Raw genomic sequence first — 23,238 nt, 5'->3', positions numbered from 1 at the left:
GCAAAAATAAAACCTTGACAGCTATTTGTAAGAGATGTTTTTAAGAGCTTCTCAGCTTAGAGAGGAAGTTGCCATGTTTTTAAACCTGAGGTATGGAAAAAAACCCAAACAAACGGCATCTCATGATTTGTCAACAGGAAAGTCAACACTTAAGTGGTATGTCAGAACTAAGATTAGCTAAGTAGGTACAAAACCTGTATCACAAGATAAGTTATCCACATTACAAGTAAACAGCTGTGGGAGGAATAGAGGCAGCAGCTGTGTGAACAGGGTTCTACATCAGACTTTGTGTTCAGTCCCTTTCTCTCCCAGACTTCTTGCATAACTTTGGAAAACTTGGTTTGATCTGCAAAATGGAAGTAGAATTTCCTTTGTTACCTTGCCTAGGGAAAGTATAAAGTTTCAAGCATGGACTGCCTCTTGCTATATATTAATTATTCTAAAAATAAAGTACTTCCTACTTTTAGTGGCTGTGCAAAGAGCAGTCAGTTACTGTTGGCAGAACGGTAGTATGAAGTCGCGAAGCTAGATCCAAACAACTTATTTGGTACTAACAATCAGGTGTTACCGTGCCTAACTTAGAGACAGCTGCTTCTCATGGAACCCAGAAGTCCCTGTCTGCCCTCTGTTCTGCCAATGGGAGGGATCGAGAGCAGCCAGCCTGCTGTGCAAGTGCAGCATTTGAGCTTAAACAAAATGCTAAAGAACTGAAACCGGCTTTTAAGAATTCCTGACCCGAGATTTAACATACCTCAAAGACCCAGGGAAATGCCACCTTCTGTTTGGGATTCTACAGGTAAATGCAGAGTCTTCCAAAGAATCAGATCAGTTTCACTTTTGAAGCACAAATCAATGAGGTAAAGGAAGTTGAGTGACCATGTAGCTGTGTGACTGCAGAGGACAGTGCAGAGTTGAAGGACAGTCTCTACCCTGACAATTGCTTCTGTATTTTTATGCAATTTGAATTGAATAGTCACTGAGAAACAACACAACACTCCCTGCTTTGGCTGTACTCTCATCAGTCAGTCTCTCTGTGGACCTTTGGTTCATTTCTACACAGTAACAAACCACCCTCAAGTCAATATTCAAAAAAACAGACAGAAAACTTCCCTTAGAAAATGGGCTGAACCACAGAACAACACAAAGCACCCACAAGGAATAGTTGCCTATCTGGACAGAGCTGCTCTTTAGCTAAGGACTTAAGTTGCCTTGGAATTCAACTAAAAGTTAAGCAACGGCAGGATACCCCTACGAGCAATGAGATCATGCGGTAGTAGGTTTTGTATATTTGTTCATGACAAGTCATGGATATGTAAATATGCTTTTTGGTCTGCCAACATTCAGGAACCCAAAGAATCTGATCCATTAGTAATCATAAACATTCTGCTAGAAAAGTATCACCGACTGGCTTTATACTGCAAGAAGTCATAGGTTATTGGAATAAATTTAATTTTTTTTTAACAAGCAAGGCAAGAGATCACAGACCCCAGGAAAACCAGAAATATACAGCATGTTTCTGATATGTACAAATCTGTTGAATCTAAGACCCAATACCTACTACATTAAAAGAACAACTAGAGAGTCAGGCAGGCCAGTTTTCTGCAATTGGCTGGCAGTGCTGCCACATTTACCATAACACAGAGCATCACATGGACATCAGGAGAGAAATTCTTCTCAGGTGTCTGTTGGACCCACCTGCAGGAGCAAAATGTAGCACCTTTTGGCCCCAGAGCTCCCCAGGAGCTGGATGATTTACTGATGCCTGCTCCTGAGTCCTGCACAGGCTCACTTTTCTCTGAAAGAGACCTGCAAATGGTGGTAAAAGCAGAAATTGTAACATAGCTACACTTATGCACAGACACTGCCTAAAGTTGTGATAACAGTTTAGTGTGAGCCACAGTGCAGTCCAGCAGCAACAGGGGGCTGGAAGCTTGTAAACTCAGTGCAAAGGTAACTGTTACTGGTAACTAGAATGACTTTCAGGAATATTGCAGGAATACAAGCATAATGACAAGCACTGTGAATTATTCAACAGAATTAAGAGTAAAAAAGTTTGCACATATTTACATTTTTATGACAAAGATCAATTCATACATTTCAAATATGTAAGAAAAACAAGGCTAAAAAAATGGAAGATATTCCATACTTACAGAATACATTGATATTCTCAGCTTCACAGTTGCGTTTGTTAGAATGTGCAACTAGAAAGAACTGGATGCCATGGAAATAATCTGTTCTAATCTCTTATCAACCTGCTTCTAAGGTTGAACAGCAATACCTATTACTTGGAGAACAATATATTGCTCTGCCAAAAGCAATGCTGCCTTGAATTACCTGTGTGCATTCACACAAATACACATTCTGATTGAGGTACAGCAGAACAGAATCTAGGTAGTGTTCCCTCTCCTTAACTAGCCTGTAATAAAGCATGGATCTGCCTGTGATCTGGATCTAGCAAGAGGCCCCTATGAGCTGATACGGTTTGCTGGCTGTTCCTTAGGATCCTGACACTAGTGGCTTGACTGGCCCAGGCTCTTCAAAAGGCCTCCCACTACAACCTGAACTACTATATCACAATGGAAAAGGTAAGATTCAGAGCACCTACCTTCTATGAACGCTGCCCACTATACCTGTACAGGCATCTAGGGGAGCAGCTATAGAGGAGAAAAGTGTCCCAGAACTAGGACCTAGAACTAGAACTACATGGCTGACCAAGTGGGATCATGTAGAGATCAACTAGGCAAGAATCCAATCACGAAGGACAAATAATGCATTCGAGATATGATCTGTGTAAAAAACCGTCAGCCTCAGAGCGGAGATGACCTGGCTTTAGAAACACAAAGCTGAGGCAGAAAACCCGTGAACCATTTACACATCATCTTTCCATCAACATAACGTTTCAGGTCAGATCCTCAGAAGGTGGTGGTGGAAACCCTTGAACACACAAACAGCCCCATACTTTATGATTCACAGGCAAATCTAGGCTAAGTGTGGCAGAGTAAATTCCATCAAAAAAATTATTCAAGCAAAACTGATGTTGGTCTGCCACTTATAATCAGCAGAGTCTGGATTAAATTAATTCTTGGTGTAATTTACGTACTAATACAATGAAAGTTTACTTGTTTGCATATTCTCCAAACAGATGACCTGATCTTATAACCCTATGCAGTGTTCTGAGTCAGTCCACATAAAATTTCTCTGAGCTCCACCTGTGTGACACCTCCAAAGTCACCAGTTTGCAATAAACATAACGAGAGCAGAACTTAGCCATCAGGAACCTGGTGGACTTCCCCATGCTGGTCAGTCTTTTGGATCCGACTTAGAATCATAGCAAATTTTCTAAAATTTAACTGAGTTTATGTTTCAGGGCTTAAAATACATACATTAGTTTTTGGACTGTTTCACAGTGACTCTCCCTGCTTAAACGCAGTAGTTTGCTATTTAAAAAGTCTGGAGTGAGCAATCGTGTTATTCCAAGATTTCGTTAGTCAATGTTTTACTTCTCTCCAGAGAAAGCCGCTGAAGATCCTTCTTAACATCGGGATGATCTTCCAGCTCTTCATATAGCGATCGAACAATGTCCAGTTTCCTGTAGTCCACTGGTTTGACTAGACTGCGAACCACCTGGAGACATCTCTCTTTCAGAGTGAACACTGAGGATAAAACCAAACACAAACAGACAACTTTATCACAAAGGCTCTGGTCAGCTGCTGCCTTAAACACAGACAGCATTTCTCCAAGTGTGTGAGTACAGAACATAACACGCAGCAGTGTCATTTGCAACACACTAGATAGGGAGGAAAAGAACTTGTTTCCTGTCATGGGGTGCCCCGCAAACCCCACCGGAGAAAGCTTAAAATGAGCCAATAGCTCTGATCGACACAATGCAATCACAGAATTGTTAAGGCTGGGAAAGACTTTTAAGATTATAATCCAACCATGAACATAACACCAACGCATCTACTAAACCATATCCCAAAGCGCAACAGCTACCCATTTTTTTAACACCTCCAGGGAAGGAGACTCCACCACTTCCCTGGGCAGCCAGTTCCAATGCTTCACCATCCTTTTGGTAAAGAAGATTTTCCTACTATCCAATCTAAACCTCCCCTGGTGCAACTTGAGGCCATTTCTCTCATCACACCTCCATCTAGAAACCCTCACCATCTCCTCCGGTTTTAAGGAAGGTTTTATTATTTCAGTACTTGATACCACAGAATCACTAGGTTGAAAAAGACCTCTGGGCACATCAAGCCCAACCGTACCTGTCCACTACTAAAACGTATCCCTAAGCACCTAATCTACCTGTCTTTTAAATCTCGCCAGGGATGGTGACTCAACCACCTCGCTGGGCAGCTGTACCAGTGCCTGAGAACACTTTTGGTGTATATTTTTCCTAATGTCCAACCTGAAACTGCCCTGGCGCAGCCTGAGGCCATTGTACCTCGAATACTGTGTTTGGTTCTGGGCCCCTCACCACAAGAAAGATGTTGAGGCTCTGCAGCATGTCCAGAGAAGAGCAACAAATCTGGTGAAGGGGTTGGAAAACAAGTCTTATGGGCAGTGGCTGAGGGAGCTGGGGTTGTTTAGCCTTGAGAAGAGACCTCATTGCTCTCTACAACTACCTGAAAGGAGGTTGTAGAGAGGAGGGTGCTGGCCTCTTCTCCCAGGTGACAGGGGACAGGACAAGAGGGAATGGCCTCAAGCTGCACCAGGGGAGGCTCAGACTAGATATCAGGAAAAAAAAAATTCACAGAAAGGGTCATCGGGCACTGACAGAGGCTGCCCAGGGAGGTGGTGGAGTCCCCATCCCTAGAAGTACTTAAAAGATGGGTACATGAGGTACTCAAGGACATGGTTATAGTAGCAGATAGAAATGGCTGGACTCGATGATCTAAGAGATCTTTTCCAACCTAGTGATTGTATTTCCTCTTGTCACCGCTCTATCTAGAAGCCCTCACCATCTCCTCCTGTTTCAAGGCAGATTTTATTATCTGAGTACTTGATTTCTTACTGGATCCCGACACTGAAGCCCAAAAAGATCGAATGCAAAATCCATCAGCTCCCACAACATAAGCAGTCCTATCTTACCTGGCAGCGTGATGTCAGCTGTATTCACATTGGGAGCTGCTATAAACAATTCCTGCTTGTTGACAAGAAGCCCATCATTTGTCCCTGCGTCCCGGAACAGCCAGAGGTGACCTGGGAAGAGAACAAGGCAGGAAAACAGTTGTTATTGGGTGATTTTCTTGTGAGAAACCACGCTGCTCTCCAGCTTAGCTCTCCTGTTTTGAGTCAACTGAGCAGCGGGGCTACATCCAGAAAATTATGGATCACAGAATCATAGAATCACCAAGTTGGAAAAGACCTCTTGGATCATTGACTCCAACCATTCCTATCTGCCACTAAACCATGTCCCTGACCACCTTGTCTACCCATCTTTTAAATATCTCCAGGAATGGTCAATCAACCACCTCCCTGGGCAGCCTGTTCCAGTGCCTGACGGGCCTTTCTGATAGTTTGATGGGCCTTTTTTTTCTGATGTCAAGCCTGAACCTCCCCTGGCAGAGCTTGAGGCCATTCCCTCTTGTCCTGTCCCCTGTCACTTGGGAGAAGAGGCCAGCACCCTCCTCTCTACAACCTCCCTTCAGGTAGTTGGAGAGAGCAATGAGGTCTCCCCTCAGCCTCCTCTTCTCCAGGCTAAACACCCCCAGCTCTCTCAGCCGCTCCTCATAAGGCCTGTTCTCCAGCCCCCTCACCAGCTTTGTTGCTCTTCTCTGGACTCGTTCCAGAGCCTCAACATCCTTCTTGTGGTGAGGGGCCCAGAACTGAACACAGGATTCGAGCACGTAGAAAGCAACCAGAGGAGAGCACCGCGCTCTGACCCCAACGAGCCGCCCCCCGCTCCCCATCCCCAAACCCGTTCCCACCGCGGTAGCTGCGCATGACCCGCCCGGTGCGCGGCTGCAGCGTGGGGTAGCCGCGGGGTTCGCCTTCGAAATCCACCCAGACCGGGAGGACGGAGCGCGGGGTGCGGTTGTTGAACACGACCTCGGAGAGCTCGCGGGTGTTGACGGAGCGCAGGGACGGGCCCGACATCATCGCCGCCCCCGCCGCCCCCGCTCCCGGCGGGCCGGCCGTGCGCGTGCGCGGGAGGGGGACGCGCCCTCCATGGGACCCGCCCCCGGAGCCCCGCCTCGCGCACGCGCCGGGGGCCAGTGGGGGGTTAACTGGGGAAAATGGAGGGTGTTGCGCTTGAGGCGCGACGAGCCCAGTGCAGCGCTCCGGGGGGGAGCGGCTATGGAACTCTCCGGAGGACAAGGACCTGGGGGTGTTGGTTGACAGCCAACGTGAGCCAGCAGTGGCCCAGGTGGCCAAGAAGGCCAATGGCATCTTGGCTTGATTCAGAAACGGCGTGACCAGCAGGTCCAGGGAGGTTCTTCTCCCTCTGGACTCGGCACTGGGGAGACCGCTCCTCGAATCCTGTGTTCAGTTCTGGGCCCCTCACCACAAGAAGGATGTTGAGGCTCTGGAGTGAGTCCAGAGAAGAGCAACGAGGCTGGTGAGGGGGCTGGAGAACAGGCCTTATGAGGAACAGCTGAGAGAGCTGGGGGTGTTTAGCCTGGAGAAGAGGAGGCTGAGGGGAGACCTCATTGCTCTCTACAACTACCTGAAGGGAGGTTGTAGAGAGGAGGGAGCTGGCCTCTTCTCCCAAGTGACAGAATCACTAGGTAGGAAAGGACCCACTGGGTCCTCGAGTCCAACCATTCCCATCAATCACTAAACCACACCCCTCAGCACCTCATCCACCTGTCTTATAAACACCACCAGGGAAGGCGACTCAACCCCCTCCCTGGGCAGCCTCTGCCAGTGCCCAATGACCTTTTCCATGAAAAACTTTTTTCTGATGTCAAGCCTCAACCCCCCCTGGCGTGGTTTGAGGCCATTGCCCCTTGTCCTGTCACTTGGGACAAGCACGTCCAAGGCTTCCCTTTTCTTAGAGGAAAACAGTAAATTCTTATCATGGAAGCAGCACACATTTCATATACTTACTGATACCTTAAGAAACTGTGTGCAGCGCTGTGGGATTACACAGCATGTATAAACAACATGACTTATTGTTATCATGCAAAAAGCTGTTATTCTTCAATGTCTGGTACCAATCTCCCATAAACACAGAAGTGTAATCTTTAAGAAAAACTGCTTTAAGTTGTACAACTCTGAGCATAGAGATGTACATATACGTATCACTGTGCATCTTCCTGTTCTGTGTTCAATGATTTCCAACTTGTTGCTTCCTATGAAATACAACACAAGTGCTTGAGGCTGTACATTTTAATGTGATGAGTATTGAAAATAAAATAAATTCTCTGCAGCAGTCAATAATTTTAGTGCCCATCTCCTGATGTTAGTTAAAGCCTAGTTTGCTAAATCACGTCAATCTGATTGGAATTTATTTAATGTTAGCAGTGGTTTCTAAAAAAAAAACCCAAAACCAAACCCATGACCCTATGACCTTTCAAGCCAAAAGGGATGATTGGCATTTTACTAATCTCATCCTGATCTTTAACTAAAGGAAAAAAAATAGTTCAAAAAGCACAATATAAGGTCTTAAAATGTTACTGTGCTTTTAAAAAAATCAACAGTAAGAAACCACCAAGGCGTTAACGCATTTCAAGAATGTAATATACCCAGGTTAAGGTAAAGTTCAGTAGAACACAAGTATTTAGATAGCCTCACATGTGACAACTGTGTGCATCACCTTGATATCATCACAGAAACCTTGCAGTGTGGGAATTAATGAAATGAATGCACTATTTCATCCTAGAACATAACTGCATAGTAAATAAAGGGGTGCATTATCCTTTACTAGACACAGACCAGAAAAAGAATAGAATTAAGACTTACCTACTATGCAAAACTTCTAAAACTTCAATACTTCTTAATTCACCTCTAAAGACACATTTAGCATGAATACAACTCAATGAAAATGGCAAACTCTTAACTACCGTTTTCAGCCTCTGATGAGCAAAGAGGCTTGAGGAATCACAGTACATTTACAGAAGAAAAAATATTTGCAACTTCAAATTATTCATCAGGGTATATATTTTTGTAAATATTATGGCATAACTATGGCAGTTAAATCACCTAATAACTTTAAACTCATTGCCACCTTGATATATCTACAGTAGACATTGAAAATAAGAACTTTTAAATCAAATCGTAAAAAGATCTTTTCTCAAATAGTAATCACAGACAGTTTGCTAAGGCTGTGTGTGTTACCCCCTTACCCATGGCAGTGGAACATCAGAATATGGATTTGACATTTGCTAACAATTGGCACTAAGTTGAGGTAATGGGTAAGAAAAACAGTAGCATCAGCATAGTTTACTAATTGGCATTTACTTATCAGACCAAAAGCAGATACCGGTTCATTATTGTAGCTTACATTTGGGCAATGGTATAAACTAGGAAACTTCAGTTTGGAAAAATCCTACATTAAAGAGATACTGCCTCTAAGCCCTTCAAGATGACTGTCTCAGTTGTCCCAATAGTCACTTCAAGATACGATTTCTACAGTTTGAGAAATAAATTCAGTTACCTCCAAAGCTGCCTCAATGTGTTTTCTACTAAGAGCAGAAGAAATAAACATTTAACTGAAAAATACTATGGACATGGTAGAGAAGACTCAGGGAAAGGAAAGCGTTCTTCTACTGAATTTCAGTTTGGGTGGCAGGGAGCAAAGAGGTGATTTAATTAACAAGGTTTCAAAACACGTAGTAGTATAACTGGTAGATCTTTAGTTGATCCCTGGTTCAAGATTCACGTTACACAACTTCTGCAGAGGTTGGTTGTTTCTTTTTCTCGGGAACCGACAGACCTATGCTCTCAGGTGTCTGCTTTACCAGACTGCTATTCAACACATTCTGGAGGTGTCTCTTGTCTTCTTCCATATAGCTTACCAGAATGATCTTTTTTCTTCTGCTCTTTCCCAGGTGCGTTTCAGAAGATACACTGCAGCATGAAGTCCACCAACATTCACCCATACGGTCTGACCTTTGCGCCAGATGTGTCCCATTCGTGACAAAGCCTACGATCAAAACCAACAGCCGAAGAGCGCTGATCACTCCAAGATAAGATAATAAAGGTAAATTTTCTTTAAAATTATGTTTGGTTATTCTGAACCACATCTGACTGCAACATCAAAGGACTTTTCAGGTTCAAAACTAAATACTAATAATACTAAATAAATAAATACTACTAATTATCAAGTACTACTAGTTATTGTTCTAAAAGTAGATCACTGTCTGCAATGAAGTCAGCTTACATTTTTTTCTCAATCTGTTTCATGTGTAAATAGGTTTGATTTTCTCTCACAGAACATACCTTGGCAAAGCATTTCTTATCCTGTGTAAGCAGCACAGCCCTGCCTGTCCCCGGTGTGCAGATCCGACCCATTTCCATAAGGCAGGATGGATAGAGGTCCCAGTTCTTCTTCTTTGACCCTATCCTGCAAAATCAATCAAGATTCCCTTTGTGATCGCTGAAAACCACCTCACTGTTGTTGTTTTTTTCAGACATGGATAAGCTCATTCAGGACCACATTTACTAATAATTTCAACCTGCATTTTTAATATAGACATCAATTCTTCTTCATTAGGCCTGGTTAAGGAACTAGAGAGAACTCCAAACCAGAACAGCAGTTAAGCTGTTAACATAATTGTTAACAGAGATATCTCACCTCTTTCCAAATGGCATGTCTGTCACAATGATGTCCACAGAGCCAGTTCGCAAAGGCAAATTGCAAATATCCCACTGAATGATGTCTAAGGGTATGCCCGAGGAAGTACTGCTGCAATTGCAAAGACATTTATCTCAGAGTTTACGGATGATATTTTTACATTGAGGAGGTCTATCATGTTAGCAAAAGAATTAATCGGAAACTATAGACAAGACACTCAAATACTTTGAGGCAAAATGGATTTCTTTACATATGATGGAAAATTAAAATCACTTATACATTTCGCACCTTTCCTTATTCTCATTTCTCTTTAGTAATGAACCAATGTTGTTTGCTGCTCTCTTTACAGCTTGTGGGTTGTTATCACCAGCAATATGGTAGCAGCTAGGCCATTCTGTAGCTCCCTAGGGGGAAATATTGATAATAAGCAATATTAGCACCAATACTGGTTACTTTAAAACAAAACAAACATAAGAATTTCTCAAAACAAACACAAGAATTTCTCAAACATGACAGAATACAAAGGAACAACCAGAAGTGGATGTCAATGAATTTCAAATTCTGTAACAGTTATATATCATAGCTATTATGCACCTTAGAAGCTCAAAATAGTTCTAGGTTTAGCTTCTTCCTGCTACAGCTCTGGGCAGAAAAATGAGGTCATTTGCCAAAAGCGTATTTCTCTGTTTAAAAGTTGGTGAGATACTTTTGGAGGTGGCTGTTCAGTAAAAAAACTTACATGTATTATTTAGTTGCAGATACTGTCAAGTTTTATTAAGCTGAAAATAAAGGAAGATTCACCTCTATTGGTATTGCACCTGTGCCACACATGGGATCAACTATGATATCTGTTGGTTGTGGGTCACAGAGCCTGTGGAACAGAAAAAAAAGATTTAGTGAGAAAAGTCTTCAAAATGTGAATTTCTGTAAGGAAAGAAAACAGAACTATTCTAATCACTCCGACTCTACCCTTCTAACAAAACAACTTCTAGGCGATTATTTTTTCCACTGTTTATCAGCACTTTATAACCACCAATACAGCAAAATATTTTCCAGAGTTTGATATGGTATTTTGAAACACAACAAATATTTACTTTACTAAGCTAAAAAACATCCACTGTTAATTCACAAAATACATTTTTCAGCAACTATGCCTTTTTTTCCCTTAAGATTTAATAGAAATAGAAATAGCTTTTGAGGAAGAAGTGAATTTCTGAACCAAAATGACTTAACAGAATAATAGCACACTAACCTAAGCATGCCATAAGCAAGAGTTGAACGAAGAGTTGTGGGTCCAAAATGTGTAATATTTCTTCTGTGAAGACTCTCTTCAGTTAATGCAATGCCCACAACTACTTCATTATTGTGAATATTCAGAAGAACCTAAAGAAAAAATTTGAACTAAATTCCAAGAGTAACACAGTTTTTCATAGTATGCCTGGTAAATATTTATGAAACTATTAGATGGTAATTTAAAAGCAGGAACTATGGAAAAAAGAGCATTCTTGGAAGAAAAGCAATACACCGTTTTAGTGACAAAAATGGACAAAATTCAGGAGAGCATCTAGACATTTTCTCATTCACATGGAATGAGAATGAGCATTTTCTTATTCACACAGACTCTTTTACACAAGACTTCATGAAATGCTATAACCATTATGTTAACTTTAAAGAAAGTTTTGTTTTATAAATACGGGAGAGAAGTTGGGTAAGTCCTGTAAGTCATAGGGGAGCATCTCAGAAGCAGTGATAAAAATCATATTCCTGGCCCTCTCCATCATATTTATTTGGAAGGTGAAAATATTGTTATAGTAGAGTGGTCCTGCCCTTAAAAAACCTGCAAGAAAAATTTAGTTTTTCTGCCCCTCAAATTGGTGGTCCCACACCATGGGTGACCATGTCTGTGAGCTGTCCTTTCCAAATCTCTGCTTTCCCTCTAACACTGGACAGTTAACATTAACTCTTTTTGTCCCCTTCAGCCACAATCTACTGCTTCTAGTTAGAATATCTTCTGTTAACTTACACTGATATATAACAAGGGATTAAGAAAAGATTTAACGAGGATATAAGTAAAGCAGAAGGCACTAACATTATATTTAAATATGAATGAGACCAAACAGTGTAGGAGGAGGCTTTTGATTTAGCTGAGCGGGAGGGGAAAGCTTTTGAACACCAGCTCAGCTGCACTGGGTGTAGTGATGTTAACTGGTTAATCTGAGAAGACAACAGCATTTGCAGAGTAGAAAAGGAACCTGAGGGAAGGGAAAGCTGCCCACACTGGGCCACAAATGAGATTGTTGTTATGGACAGCAAAAGCATTAGAAAGTAATGGGATGCAAGGATACACACAGTGCATCGATGAAATGCATGCTTCCAAGGAGGTTGTGATTTCAGCATTACCAATTTCTAATTTAAGAGTCATCTTTTGAAGGCATTTTGGAGATCTCTATGCATGAGAAGAAAGAATCTGTACGACCGAAATGCAGGTATTTCCAAGGCACAACACCGTACCTCTACATCAAAATTAGTCATGTCAGCTTTCCACTGGAAGTGCTCCTGCACAGCTCCACCAAAGTCTCTTGCAGCCTCGTTTGATGTGAAACAGTGCTTGTCTCCTGCTCTATTGCATGTAACACGGAACTTCAACACCTTTGCCTCTCCTTCACTTGTCTCACTGTCACCTGCCTTGGTCTTACTCCCAGAACCTGTCTGCAAATCATCTTTAGCATCTGCTTGTTCATTATCTTCCTCCTCCTCCTCGTCGTCATTTCGTGATGCTACTTCTTGTATCGTTTCTGTATCTTGGCTGCTGGTGGCTTCTACCCCTGCAGTGTTCTGGGCACAGTTCTCCTGCTTACTAGCGTCCTTTTGATCTGTTCCTTCCTCTTCCCCATTGCCATTCAACTTCTCTTTGCTTGCAGTACTCTGCAGATTATGCTTTTTGCGTTTTGTCTTTTTCTTTTTCAAGCTGTTGTTCAGCTCCCAGATTTTCAACGGATCAGTCCAATGCAATTTTTTAACCAAATCTTCCAAATCCTTTAGAGCATCTTCCTTCAAAAGAACAGAAAATTGTGCTTTGAGGTCATTCCATCCCTTTCAAAAGTATCCTTTTCTTAACTCTCTCAGATTAGCTTTCTAACGTGTAACATATTTAAGCAAAGCTTACGGCTTTTTGTGTATTTTTTTGCCATATATAAACTGGATTGCATTTCAAGTCACAGGACTCATTGTATTTAATCATTTATCTTGTCAAATACATAGCTAACATCAGATGAAACGATCAAAGTGATACTTTACTGTCCTGGGTTGTAAGGGTGACCTAGAAGTGTGCTATCAGCTCTCATCCCAGATTTTGCATATGAAACATATACAGCTGAAGAAATCACGCTAGATAACATGACTGCACTTCCATTTCACGAGCCAGCAAAAAGGAACTGGGATAATATCACAAATAAAATAACCTCGTTCATAAAACAGAATACTTTCTGAAACTTTATTAAAAAAACCACTCAAGAACACATAACCAATTAAAAAGTCAAGAGTAACTCACCTTGTTTTCTTTAAATTGATAGTCTTTGAACTCCTGAACGACAACAAATAAATTATCCACTGACCTCAGACGATGGACCTGGAAGAAACAAGACACCACAGAGGCAAATTACTGACCACACCTGTCTAGGGGATTGTGTGTATTGTAACTGGAATTCTGTCATATTATGTTAACATATAAGAGACCACGTTTCTCTACTTTTTTTTTCTTATACAGGATTTATCACTTTATGTGCAAAGCCAGAAGGAAGAGTTCTTTGCACTGACTCCAACTCTCCATCTCTGACATCATCTACCCTTGCAAAACCAAGAGAAACTGGGATATCGCTCTGGAGGCAGAGAGAGACGAAGGAGAAATCTCAATTGATTTTCATAACGATTGCCTTTAACTGGTGCGTTTTGCTGATGGCGACCTGGCATCCCGCCCTTTGGGTTAGAGCCACCACCAGCCTGCTGGGAGAAGGGGCCGGGGGGCGAGGGACAGGCAGCCAGCGCGAACCTGCGGCAGGCTCTGGGCCGGGACCTCGAAGTAGATCTTGCCCCGGTCCCTGCTGATGCTGGAGGCCGAGCCCAGCTTCTCCTGCACCTCCGCGGCCGCCGTCAGCTCGAACCCGGTGGGCACGGTGGCGCCGATAAGGGCCGTGAGCTCCGCGCCCTCCTGGGCCGAGGCCGGCTCGGCCTCCGCCATGCTCAGGGGTGGCCAGGGGCAGCCGCGCCGGTAGCTCCGCCCGGCACCGCGGCCGCCACGCGCCGCCGCCACTTCCGGTCCGGCCGCCCGACCGGCACCGCTGCAGCCGCGGGGCGACGCTTCCGCTTCTGGTCCGGGAGCCGCTCTGTGGGCAGCGCCCCCTGGCGCCCGGCGGCCGTGCTGGCGGCTGCCGAGGGGAGGAGGAGCGGGGCCCGCTACCAAGAGCGGAGTCGGTTTGATTTAAGCTAAAGCAGAGTTAAGCTTTGTCTAAATAATTCTGGTTTTTGAAAGTCGGGCTGCCCCTCTGGCAGCGCGTTTCCTCTCAAGCAGCGCTTCTGCAGGCGCTGTGCGTTCTCTGGAGGCGGCAGCCCCTGTCTGCGGCCTTTCCCTGTCTCAAAGGCAGCGCCAGGCACGGCTGGAGCCAGCGCCCAGCGAGCAAGAGACTGGGCTGTGGTGAAGTTCGTGATAACGTTAAAATGAGTCCTTGGAACATGCATAAGATTTCTGGTAAAGTTGATCCATGTGCCCATCAGTGGGAAATCCGTTCTGTCCCAGCTCCTGTCGGCGGCGCGACTGATGGGGGTCGCTCCCTCGCAGTGCCCAGCCCTGATGGTGGGTGGGGGCTTTCTGAAACTCCAAAACGAGTCTTGGAGGGTTCATTTGCCGGCATTTTCAGCAGCACTAGAAGCCGCTTCCCTGGGTGCCCACTGCCGCTTTCCCTTGTCATTACAAGCACTGCATTCCCTTGATCTTCGGGCGATCACCTTTGATGTGTTTCCAGCGCCAGAACTACTATTTCAATAAAAAAATAGCTGCTAAATGTTTTTTTTTTAAGCCACCCTAAATCCCCCCCATGACCATGGCTGCGTGAGTGACAAAGTGTGACCTGCATGAAGCCGCAGAACCACTATTTTCCTTCCTCCTCACTTTTCCAAATCACTTGGTCTTTGCCTTTTCCCAGAACCAAATTATAAATCTAAACACAACTTGTCCCTGCAGCCTGTTCTTCCACAGTTGTAGTGCATACTGGCAACAGCATTGTTGGGTTTGTTTTAGGTAGATTCTGGTTTTGCTGAGACATTTTGATAACAAGCATGATGCCCGAAGCACTCTTCTTGCCTTTCAGCCTTCTGAAACATCACTTTGCTCTCACATGAGAAGTATCCGTGTGAGAGTGTATCTCAGGGAGGGAAGGTGTGGGTTTTATTCGATCCATTTATTTTTAATTTGTGATTCAAGTCTGAAAATAGGGAATTAAAACCATGTCATAAACATACCGGAGAAAGTTTCTGTGACATGGCTTCTTCGATGAGAACTTAAAAATAAGCTAAAGCAGAGATAACCACTTGAGCATATTTGCATCTTCTTCTAAACTGCGACTGGCACCCTGCAAGATCTTTTCCGTGCGGTGACAGTGCCGCGATACAGGGATGATGAGAGGTGCAGAAACTGCATCTCCCCATGTGCTGTGTCCCTGGTGACTGGTGAAGCAGCCCGCAACACTACACCTTTACCGCAGTATTTTTTAGGTTGTAGATAGTGTTGGTGTGATTTTCCAGCTAGCACCACAAAGAGCATCCTGCTCACAGGCTCTGTGCCTGCCGAGCAGCATGGGGACACTGCACTGACCTGGGTAGCACAGCTCCAGGCGATGGCAGGTCACCCAAGCAGGCTGGGTACTGGGGCATGTGTGTCTTGCTGCTCAAATCAATTTAACAGATTTTACCTAGCTCTATGCTGCAACAACGCCTGTAGCAAGGGAGAGCTTCGTGATTCAAGTGGGATAACAAATGCAGCTTGCTAAGCTATTTTAAATAGCAGAATTTTCATCATATTTTGATGAAGGAGTTTGCCAGACATTTAAATTAATTCCATCTATGTGGCCTACCAGCAGCAACTCTGACCTTTCCCTGTTGGTCTCAGATTGAAAGGTGAGAACCGGTAATCAGCCTGTTGTGCCTCAGCTCTTGAAATCTGTCCAGGCCGCACTTGCAGAATTATTTCCTGCCCATGGCCGGGTCCTACAGTAGCTAAAGGCATCTGTTGGTCTAATATCCATGCAAGATGGTTTTAGAATAACACCACACTTCACCTGCAGCTTTCCTCCCAAATACTCGTGACATGCTTTATAAATGTGGGACCAAAGCATGTTTTATTTTAAAGAGGTGGGCATGTTACTCTTGTGAGTGACAAGCAAAACCATTTAGACCTTCATCGCATTGCCCAATGTGTGACAGTGGGTGTAAAGAGAAATTTTTGCCTAAGAATTGAGGACAAATCCTCCTGTGTGGGAGGCACACTGGCAGCTTAGTACATGGAACTTTGTTAACGTTTTTGTTATGATCTTAACTTGAGAAGGGTCACAGACAGTGAATTAGAGGATGGTCCTCCCGTGTGATATGAATCAGCTGCGTGTGTGTCTGTCTTTGGCTGCCACTAAAATCGCTGTATTTGTTGAACACTTATGGGAATTTGGCAGTTGCTTTCAGTGAGAACATGGTGATGTGTTGCAGTGGTGGCATCTGCTTAGTGCTTTGTGGGACAGAAGAGAGTTGATCCTGGCAAAACTCAGAAAGGTTTCTGTGGAATCTGAGTATTTTAATTCTCATGCTTTGATCAGCCCTTAGTTATAGATGGCTCCTGTACATTTCAAAGCCTTCTTGAGTTGCTATGAGATAAATAAATCTGTTTTTCAACTGTGTATTATCTGTTTCTGTAGAAGCAGACCATAGGTATGTTGGAAGTTGATGCTGCACAAATACGTAAGCTAGGACATAGTGTTGCAAATGTAGGTGGAAAAAGGAACTCTTGCTGTGCTATTTTGTGGGAGTCAGTGCATGTTGTCAGACTGCTAGTTGCATATGTATTCTCATTTATCCAAACAGCCAATATATATTTTCCATATAGACAATATCAGACCTATCTTTTGGTAGGAGAGTTAAAAATTACAATGTTCAAGAGAAGAACAGAGTTGTATTTTCATGTCCATTATGAACCTCCTTTCCTAGAGCTAAGAAACTGAATTAGTTCCCAGAAGAAGAAGCATTCAGTTAAAGCAAGAAGGTACCTGTTGGGTAGATCTTTACAGACAATAGCAGTTCCTGATGAGCTGGCAGCATCGATTTCATGACTGGTTTAGTACATTGCTGACCATTTGTCCAGAAGGTTTTGTACACACAGTGAATTGGATCTGTCCATTTGGAAGGCACGCTTCAAATAGCAGGCTGTATTCCAGAGGATGCTGTCTTTTTCTTCAATCTTGCTCTTCAGTGTTTATCAACAGAATGATGGAAATAGCAATTGTCCACCTAAAGGAGGTGTCCTAATATTATCCTGGAGTAAATTGTCTTATAATATTGCCACATAACTGAAGAAAACTTACAATTAACTTAACTTACTAAAACCAGTAACTTAACCTATAATTAGGATTATAGGCTGAATATGAAAAAAGAATAATCTGGATTCTGCATTGTCATGTACCTCAGAACAGGCATACGTGCACAGCAGCTATAAAGTTAGTTTGCCACTGACTTGTTGTGTGACTTGGGAAGAGTCACTTAATCATAATTAGGAAATCTGCTTTTAAAAAAGCATGGTTTGTATCTCTATATGAGGAATTGGAGTTTTCTTTTAATTTTTATCACTATCTTTCCACATAAGGAAGTTCTGTATTTCTGGCTTTTTTGGGTGTTCGGGGTTTTTTTTGAAGGTGACCTGTTAGATAACTGGATGGATTCTTTCAGTTCAAGATGTAAATAAGGCAATTTGAGTGACAAATGTTTCCAAAATGTATGATTTCCCAAAAATGTTGTTTGACTATAGATAGTCAAGCAAGAAAACAAACAAAATACCAAGAACATCAGGTGACTCAACCAATTACTCTACTTTCTTAAAGTTTCGTTGCCACTTATGGAGTGGTTTGCGCTACCATTCCCCTCATTTGCAAGGATCAGAGTTTTCTCCAGAAAGTCTCTGGAGTCCTTTGGTGAACAGTCCAGAATTTCAGAAGTAAAAATCAAGCAAACGAATCCTTGGTTTGGCTGTAGGACAGTGTGCAATGGATGCACTGTGATGGGACAAGATGCACTGTAGCAAGTCAAAATTTCAGCAAAAAAACATGGGTCTGGAGGAGTTTTTAGCACGAACTGTGATGGATTGAAATGACTGTGTGTTTGCAAACCACTGTAAGTCAGACAGCTTGCAAGAGCAGCTTCCCCTTCATGCTGGTGGCGAGGGGCTGGCATGGTTCAATTTACCCTTGGAGCAGCTTGAAACTGCAGTGCCAGCCTGCTAGCGTGCCAGAGCAAGAGCTGACTCTTGAGAAACTGGAACGCCGGGCAGTGTGGCAGACAGAGCGATGGTCTGGGGTATGGAGACCTCGTGGCTTTCTTCGTGACCTCGTGGCTTTTTTTCATGTCCACACAAGGCTGGCCATGGGCTGGGAGGCAGAACTGCTAAGCTGTTCATAAGCTGCATTCTGCACGGAGTTACTTACTTTCTCTTGAGCTTTACTATTTCCATGTGTAGGAGAGAAAGATAATATAGTGTAGTGTTTGGGAATCTCCAGATGATGTATAAAGTAATACTATTTTGAAACCCAGAGGTCAGAAGAGGAGCAAACTGGCAACCTAATGGTTACTGGGTGGGGGAGAATTAGTCAGTGTTTATTATAGTGGTGAGCTTAGTCAGAAGAGGTGTGAACTGAGGATAGCAGGTGATAAGGCAAGACAAACAGTTAACAACTTAAAGTGAGAAACTGTATGCAAACCCTTATTACTGGAGGTATTTTGTTACTAAACGGACCCTTTGCCTTTCCTGTCCCCGTAGATTTTACACAAATAAGCCACAATTAACAACTTCTCTATGGGCAGCATGGGTGGTTGCAGAGCTGCTCTGGAAAGTCAGATGAGTGATAAGGCAATTCAAGCGTGACAAGCTCAGACTAAAAAACATAAAAGATATGCTTAAAATATAGGGCTGATAAAGCCATTCGGTGCTGAGTTGTGTACACCTCTGCCCAGAGAAACTGAGGTTTGTCCTCTGTAGGGTCAGTTAAATGAAAACATTGCTGATGGAGCCTCATCTTGCAAGAAACTTAATGTGCACCTAGAAATTTACACCACAAACAGTTTGATAAAACCAGTGAAAAGGGTTCCAAAAATTTTGCTTAATTTGGACCTCAATAACTGAAGTTCGCTTCTTGATTGATTTAATTAATTTAGTATGGCATAAAGAAATTTAGGGATGGCATCAAATTTCCAATAATGAAGCACAAAGTTATTTCTGTGCCTACCTTGCCTGGAGAAACTGCTTATAGTGAGTTAATTTCAGAGCTGTAGAATTAATTTAGTGTAAACCAGTATGATTTTCTTGCAGTAACGGGGCTGCATTGTATGAATCTCACTCAGAACTTCATTTTGCAAGGATTACAGTTCTTTGAGCAAGGAAATATGTGTTCTTCCAAATCTGTCCTATAACATAAAGCCGCAAAGACTGTGCCCGAGAGATACCTAAGGAGGAGCCTGATCTTCATGAGGAGAAAAATGCAAGTGGGGCTCCTTGGAGCAGCCCATTTTCTTATGAAAGCATTAAGGAGCGCTGGGATCCCTAAAACTCAAGGCCATTATGGAAAAGCTGGAGGATAGGATGATCTGATATCCACGATATACCATCCTATGAAATTCACATCAAAGAAAGCCTTTAAAGTGAGACAGCTAATCTTTTCTAATGTCTGGATTTTGCTTCAGATCATCCCAGCTTTTACTTTGGACTGAATATCATCACCACTAATCCAAATAAAACATCACAATTAATCCTTGGCATCAGCTTTCATATCAAAGTCCCATGTAAGCTGCCACATATTGCTCCAGGTATGTTGGTCGTTCAGTCCAGAGAAAACCTGCTTACATTAATGATATGCAGCCTGTTCTTCTCCGGTGTCTCTTGTCCAAAGATTTCCTGGGTTTTATGTCATAGCAGCAACATGTACTGGGGCTGGCAGAGTGATCTGGGTGTCGCTCAGTTTTCATTGTCTCTTTGGTTCACCTGTCCCTAGTCCCATTGTGCTCTTGTAGGCTGTTGGGAAGGATGAAGTAGTCAGGGTTTTCACAGTGCTGCCTGAGAAGAGCCTGCAGTGTCTGGTGGAAAAAACAAGCATCCTTCATTCCAGACATACTGCCCCTGACTTCTTTAGTAGAGGAACTATTTTCTTCACTTGTATATTCGAGGTAGTTTGTGGAGACTTTATGAGTTAAATCTCAGGGCACGTGAAGTTGATTACCTGAAATGTTCTTGAAGGGAAAGAAGCATTTCAGCCATCCTAGAAATAACTCTTTGGCAGAATGGCTGAGAAGGAACCACGGTAACAATGCCAGCTAGACAGCCAGGGAGGAAAACATAAACAGATTATAAGTACTGATTTACAGATTGGATCAGGACTCTCAAATCAGTCAGCACTCTTGTCTTTCTGGGAATTACCAAATAACTGCAAATGGCTTTTTTTTTGTATCCTGTAGAAGCAGCAAGCTAATCAGCACTGCTAGCACTAGCACCATGCTGTTGCCTTTATTCAGTGCTATAGTGGAAGCCCTGTAGATCTTACCTGGATTCAGTACAAGTCTGTTCTGCGTGGGCTTTTTCCTCTGACTTAGTACTGCATGAGACCTTTTTTGTTTCTGGCAAGTCACAAAGATGTAACATTTTTCCAGTTACCTCTCTGCCCTCGTATTAGCATGCCACACTGCAGGACAGAGCAGGATTATCTCTTGGCTGTGGTGATGAAATATTTTAGATCCAAATTAATGAACAGCAAAAACACAGTTCCACGCATTTTCAGGTGGATGTGAAGAAAATCACACATTTATGTAAGAATGACTGGCTTTCTATATTGTGCTTATTAAGGCATGGCTTGTTTTAAAATACATATAAAAATAGTAGAGTGAATTAATTTCTGGGATAACATCATTGGCTCCACTAGACACATCTGAGGCTCCTCTCAAGGTATTCCTGGGTTCACTGCGATAATCAAAATCGGAAGAAACTCAAGAAATAGTAGCCTTTTGCTGTTTTTACATCTCTTCCTACATTCATAAAGCAGTCTCCCTCTGGTGAGCTGTCTTAGATCTCCATATCAGAGGTCATATCAGCTTACTGTTAATGAAGACAAATGCACTGCCAATCCCCAGTGTAGACCTGTATATGGGTCGTGCACGTGAACAGGAAATTACTGCACTGTGCGCATGACTCTTGCAGAGAAATGCCGACAAAATGAATATTCATATAATGCTGAATGTTACTAAAAATGGGTTCCCAAGGTATTCCAGACTTGTGCAGATTTTTATAGACCACTGATCCATTTGACAGTTAGAGGGTATAAAGGAGGAGTGGTTGAAAAACTGTAGTCACAGGTAGCTGAAGCCTTATTTGAGGGTGGGTGTGCAAGATCAATTATTTTTAAGTATTCCTTTGATTTAGAATGAATATATATTTTAGAAAATCAAATCCTTTGAAAAGCACGTTCAGGAAAAAGAGTTGCCTGTTATTTCAGCTAATACAGATCTGGATTGTATTTTTTAATTCTGACAAATGGATTGGGCTGGTCTTTTGTTCAGAGAAGAACAGGGCAGCTCCAGCCACCTGGTCTCTAGTTCTTAATCAAGCATTTTCCTTCTCTGTGAATGTCTGCAAGTCAGTTGTTAGGCATGCAAATGCAGTTGTCAGGTAACTCCAGTAACTGAAAAGTCTTGCCTAATCTTGTAGGTACCTAAAAGCCATGGATACCTAAATTTCTGTCAACAGACATGGAAATAACTGCTGAATTCCTGAAGCTGTTCATCAGTTTGTGCCCAAGGCCTGGGAGGATTCTCAGACAGGACTTTATTTCTCCAGCTTCTCTATGGAAACTGATCCAGAGATATCAATCTCTTGCTTAAATCAAAGTGTATCTCCCTTCCACCCAAAGCCCTCTCAAAATAAAGATATTGAGACCTTTTGTGGTTAGCTTCATGGATTCTCTTTTGACTTATCAATTGGGTGATGGGAGAGGGTCTGTCAATGCTCCTCTTCCACATGACCTGGAGAAGAAGTCTCATTTTTGGGTGTCCTAACTGGTTGTTTCAGCCTAGGGAGGGTGTTGCAGTAATTCAGTAAAAATATGAGGCATGACAATACTGTGGTAAATAAATAAACAAACACCCATTGAGAAGGAGAGCAAAAAGGTGTTTGAACTACATCAGCAACTTTTATGTGTTTGAACCCTCAGTAGCCCAGAGGTGCCAGAAACCCTGATGCAACTCAGCAACCAACTGGTGGCTGCCCGTGGCTGGCATTTAGGGCAAAGCAGCTGTGGTTCTCTCCTGTAAACAATTATGCCTTCCACATGTCCTACCTTTCTGTGCAGTCTGAAGCTAGAAGTGAATCACTGGCACCTCAGTTGGACGACACCTGGAGCGTTTAAGTGAGCTTGTGCTCTTGCAGAGCCTTGTATTGAAGCCCGGTGCAGCCAGGGGTGTGCTGAGAGGGGAGGCAGTGCAGGGTCATCCCTGTGCCCTTACAGTGCTCTGACATCTCAGGAGGAACCAGAGTCTGTACGGACACCCATCCCTGGGACCTGCACTGGAGCAGGGATGGTGGCACTTCCCTGTGCTCAGTGAGCTGTTCATCCACAGCTCCACTAAAACTCAGTAATTATGCTAATGTTACAGCCATCAGATGATAATTGCTCCACTTATTCATCACTAAAGATCTGATAATTAGCAGGTGAAGAGCCCACTGAGATGAATTCAGCTTTGACAGGAGGAAGGATACTTCCTACTTCCCCTGGGGAAAATTAGTCTAGCTGGTAATAGGACTGGATTTAATTGGATCAGGCTTGTTTTGTTGGGAATAGAAAGCAAAACAATACTAGTTACAGAAGAAAGTTCAGAAATGGAATGGGGTTTGGTCAGCAGTTTCAAATGTAATTTATTAGATTTCTTTCCCTAAAAGTTAATGCCAAACATTGTATTCTGCTTCCTAGCAGTTTTTCTTTTCTTCCTACTGCAGGCAGCCTGCATGCTCTCTTGCCATGAACCTGTGACCTGAGGAAGGATCTGAGCTGCTCTGGATGTTGGTTTATGGGCTCAGTCCTGAACAAACATAAGAATTTAGAAGAACTTGGAGAATGTGAGTTTGATTTCCAATGCTACTAAATCCATCTCTGAGGACTTGGAACCATTGGTCTCAGAGATATTTTTCAGAAATATAAAATAGATGCCTGTGA

At 43.0% G+C, this 23,238-nt stretch overlaps 2 protein-coding genes across 3 annotated transcripts; both read right to left on the bottom strand.

Annotated features, from left to right (window-relative positions):
• Positions 1-1,223: 1,223 nt before the first annotated feature.
• Positions 1,224-6,128, bottom strand: VHL (von Hippel-Lindau tumor suppressor). Its single transcript, XM_069865773.1, has 3 exons — positions 5,931-6,128; positions 5,092-5,202; positions 1,224-3,653 (listed from the first exon to the last, which is right to left on the bottom strand). The coding sequence occupies exons 1-3, from the start codon at positions 6,100-6,102 to the stop codon at positions 3,469-3,471; spliced, it is 468 nt and encodes a 155-aa protein (XP_069721874.1). The 5' UTR covers positions 6,103-6,128; the 3' UTR covers positions 1,224-3,468.
• A 1,191-nt stretch (positions 6,129-7,319) lies between these two features.
• THUMPD3 (THUMP domain containing 3) lies at positions 7,320-14,021 on the bottom strand. 2 transcript variants are annotated; one of them, XM_069865622.1, is made up of 9 exons: positions 13,791-14,017; positions 13,293-13,370; positions 12,254-12,793; positions 10,995-11,125; positions 10,544-10,613; positions 10,031-10,146; positions 9,743-9,853; positions 9,388-9,511; positions 7,320-9,091 (listed from the first exon to the last, which is right to left on the bottom strand). In XM_069865622.1, exons 1-9 carry the CDS (start codon positions 13,977-13,979, stop codon positions 8,960-8,962), a joined length of 1,491 nt encoding a protein of 496 aa, XP_069721723.1. In that variant the 5' UTR covers positions 13,980-14,017; the 3' UTR covers positions 7,320-8,959. The 2 variants fall into 2 exon arrangements, with proteins under 2 accessions (XP_069721723.1, XP_069721724.1); XM_069865623.1 differs by lacking the exon at positions 9,388-9,511 and having other exon boundaries at positions 13,791-14,021.
• Between the last annotated feature and the right edge of the window lie 9,217 nt (positions 14,022-23,238).

This window comes from Phaenicophaeus curvirostris, chromosome 11 (assembly GCF_032191515.1).
Source record: "Phaenicophaeus curvirostris isolate KB17595 chromosome 11, BPBGC_Pcur_1.0, whole genome shotgun sequence".
In the NCBI taxonomy this organism is placed as follows: Eukaryota; Metazoa; Chordata; class Aves; order Cuculiformes; family Cuculidae; genus Phaenicophaeus; species Phaenicophaeus curvirostris.
Note: the sequence above shows the minus strand (reverse complement) of the source record. Positions and strands in the feature narration are given on the sequence as shown.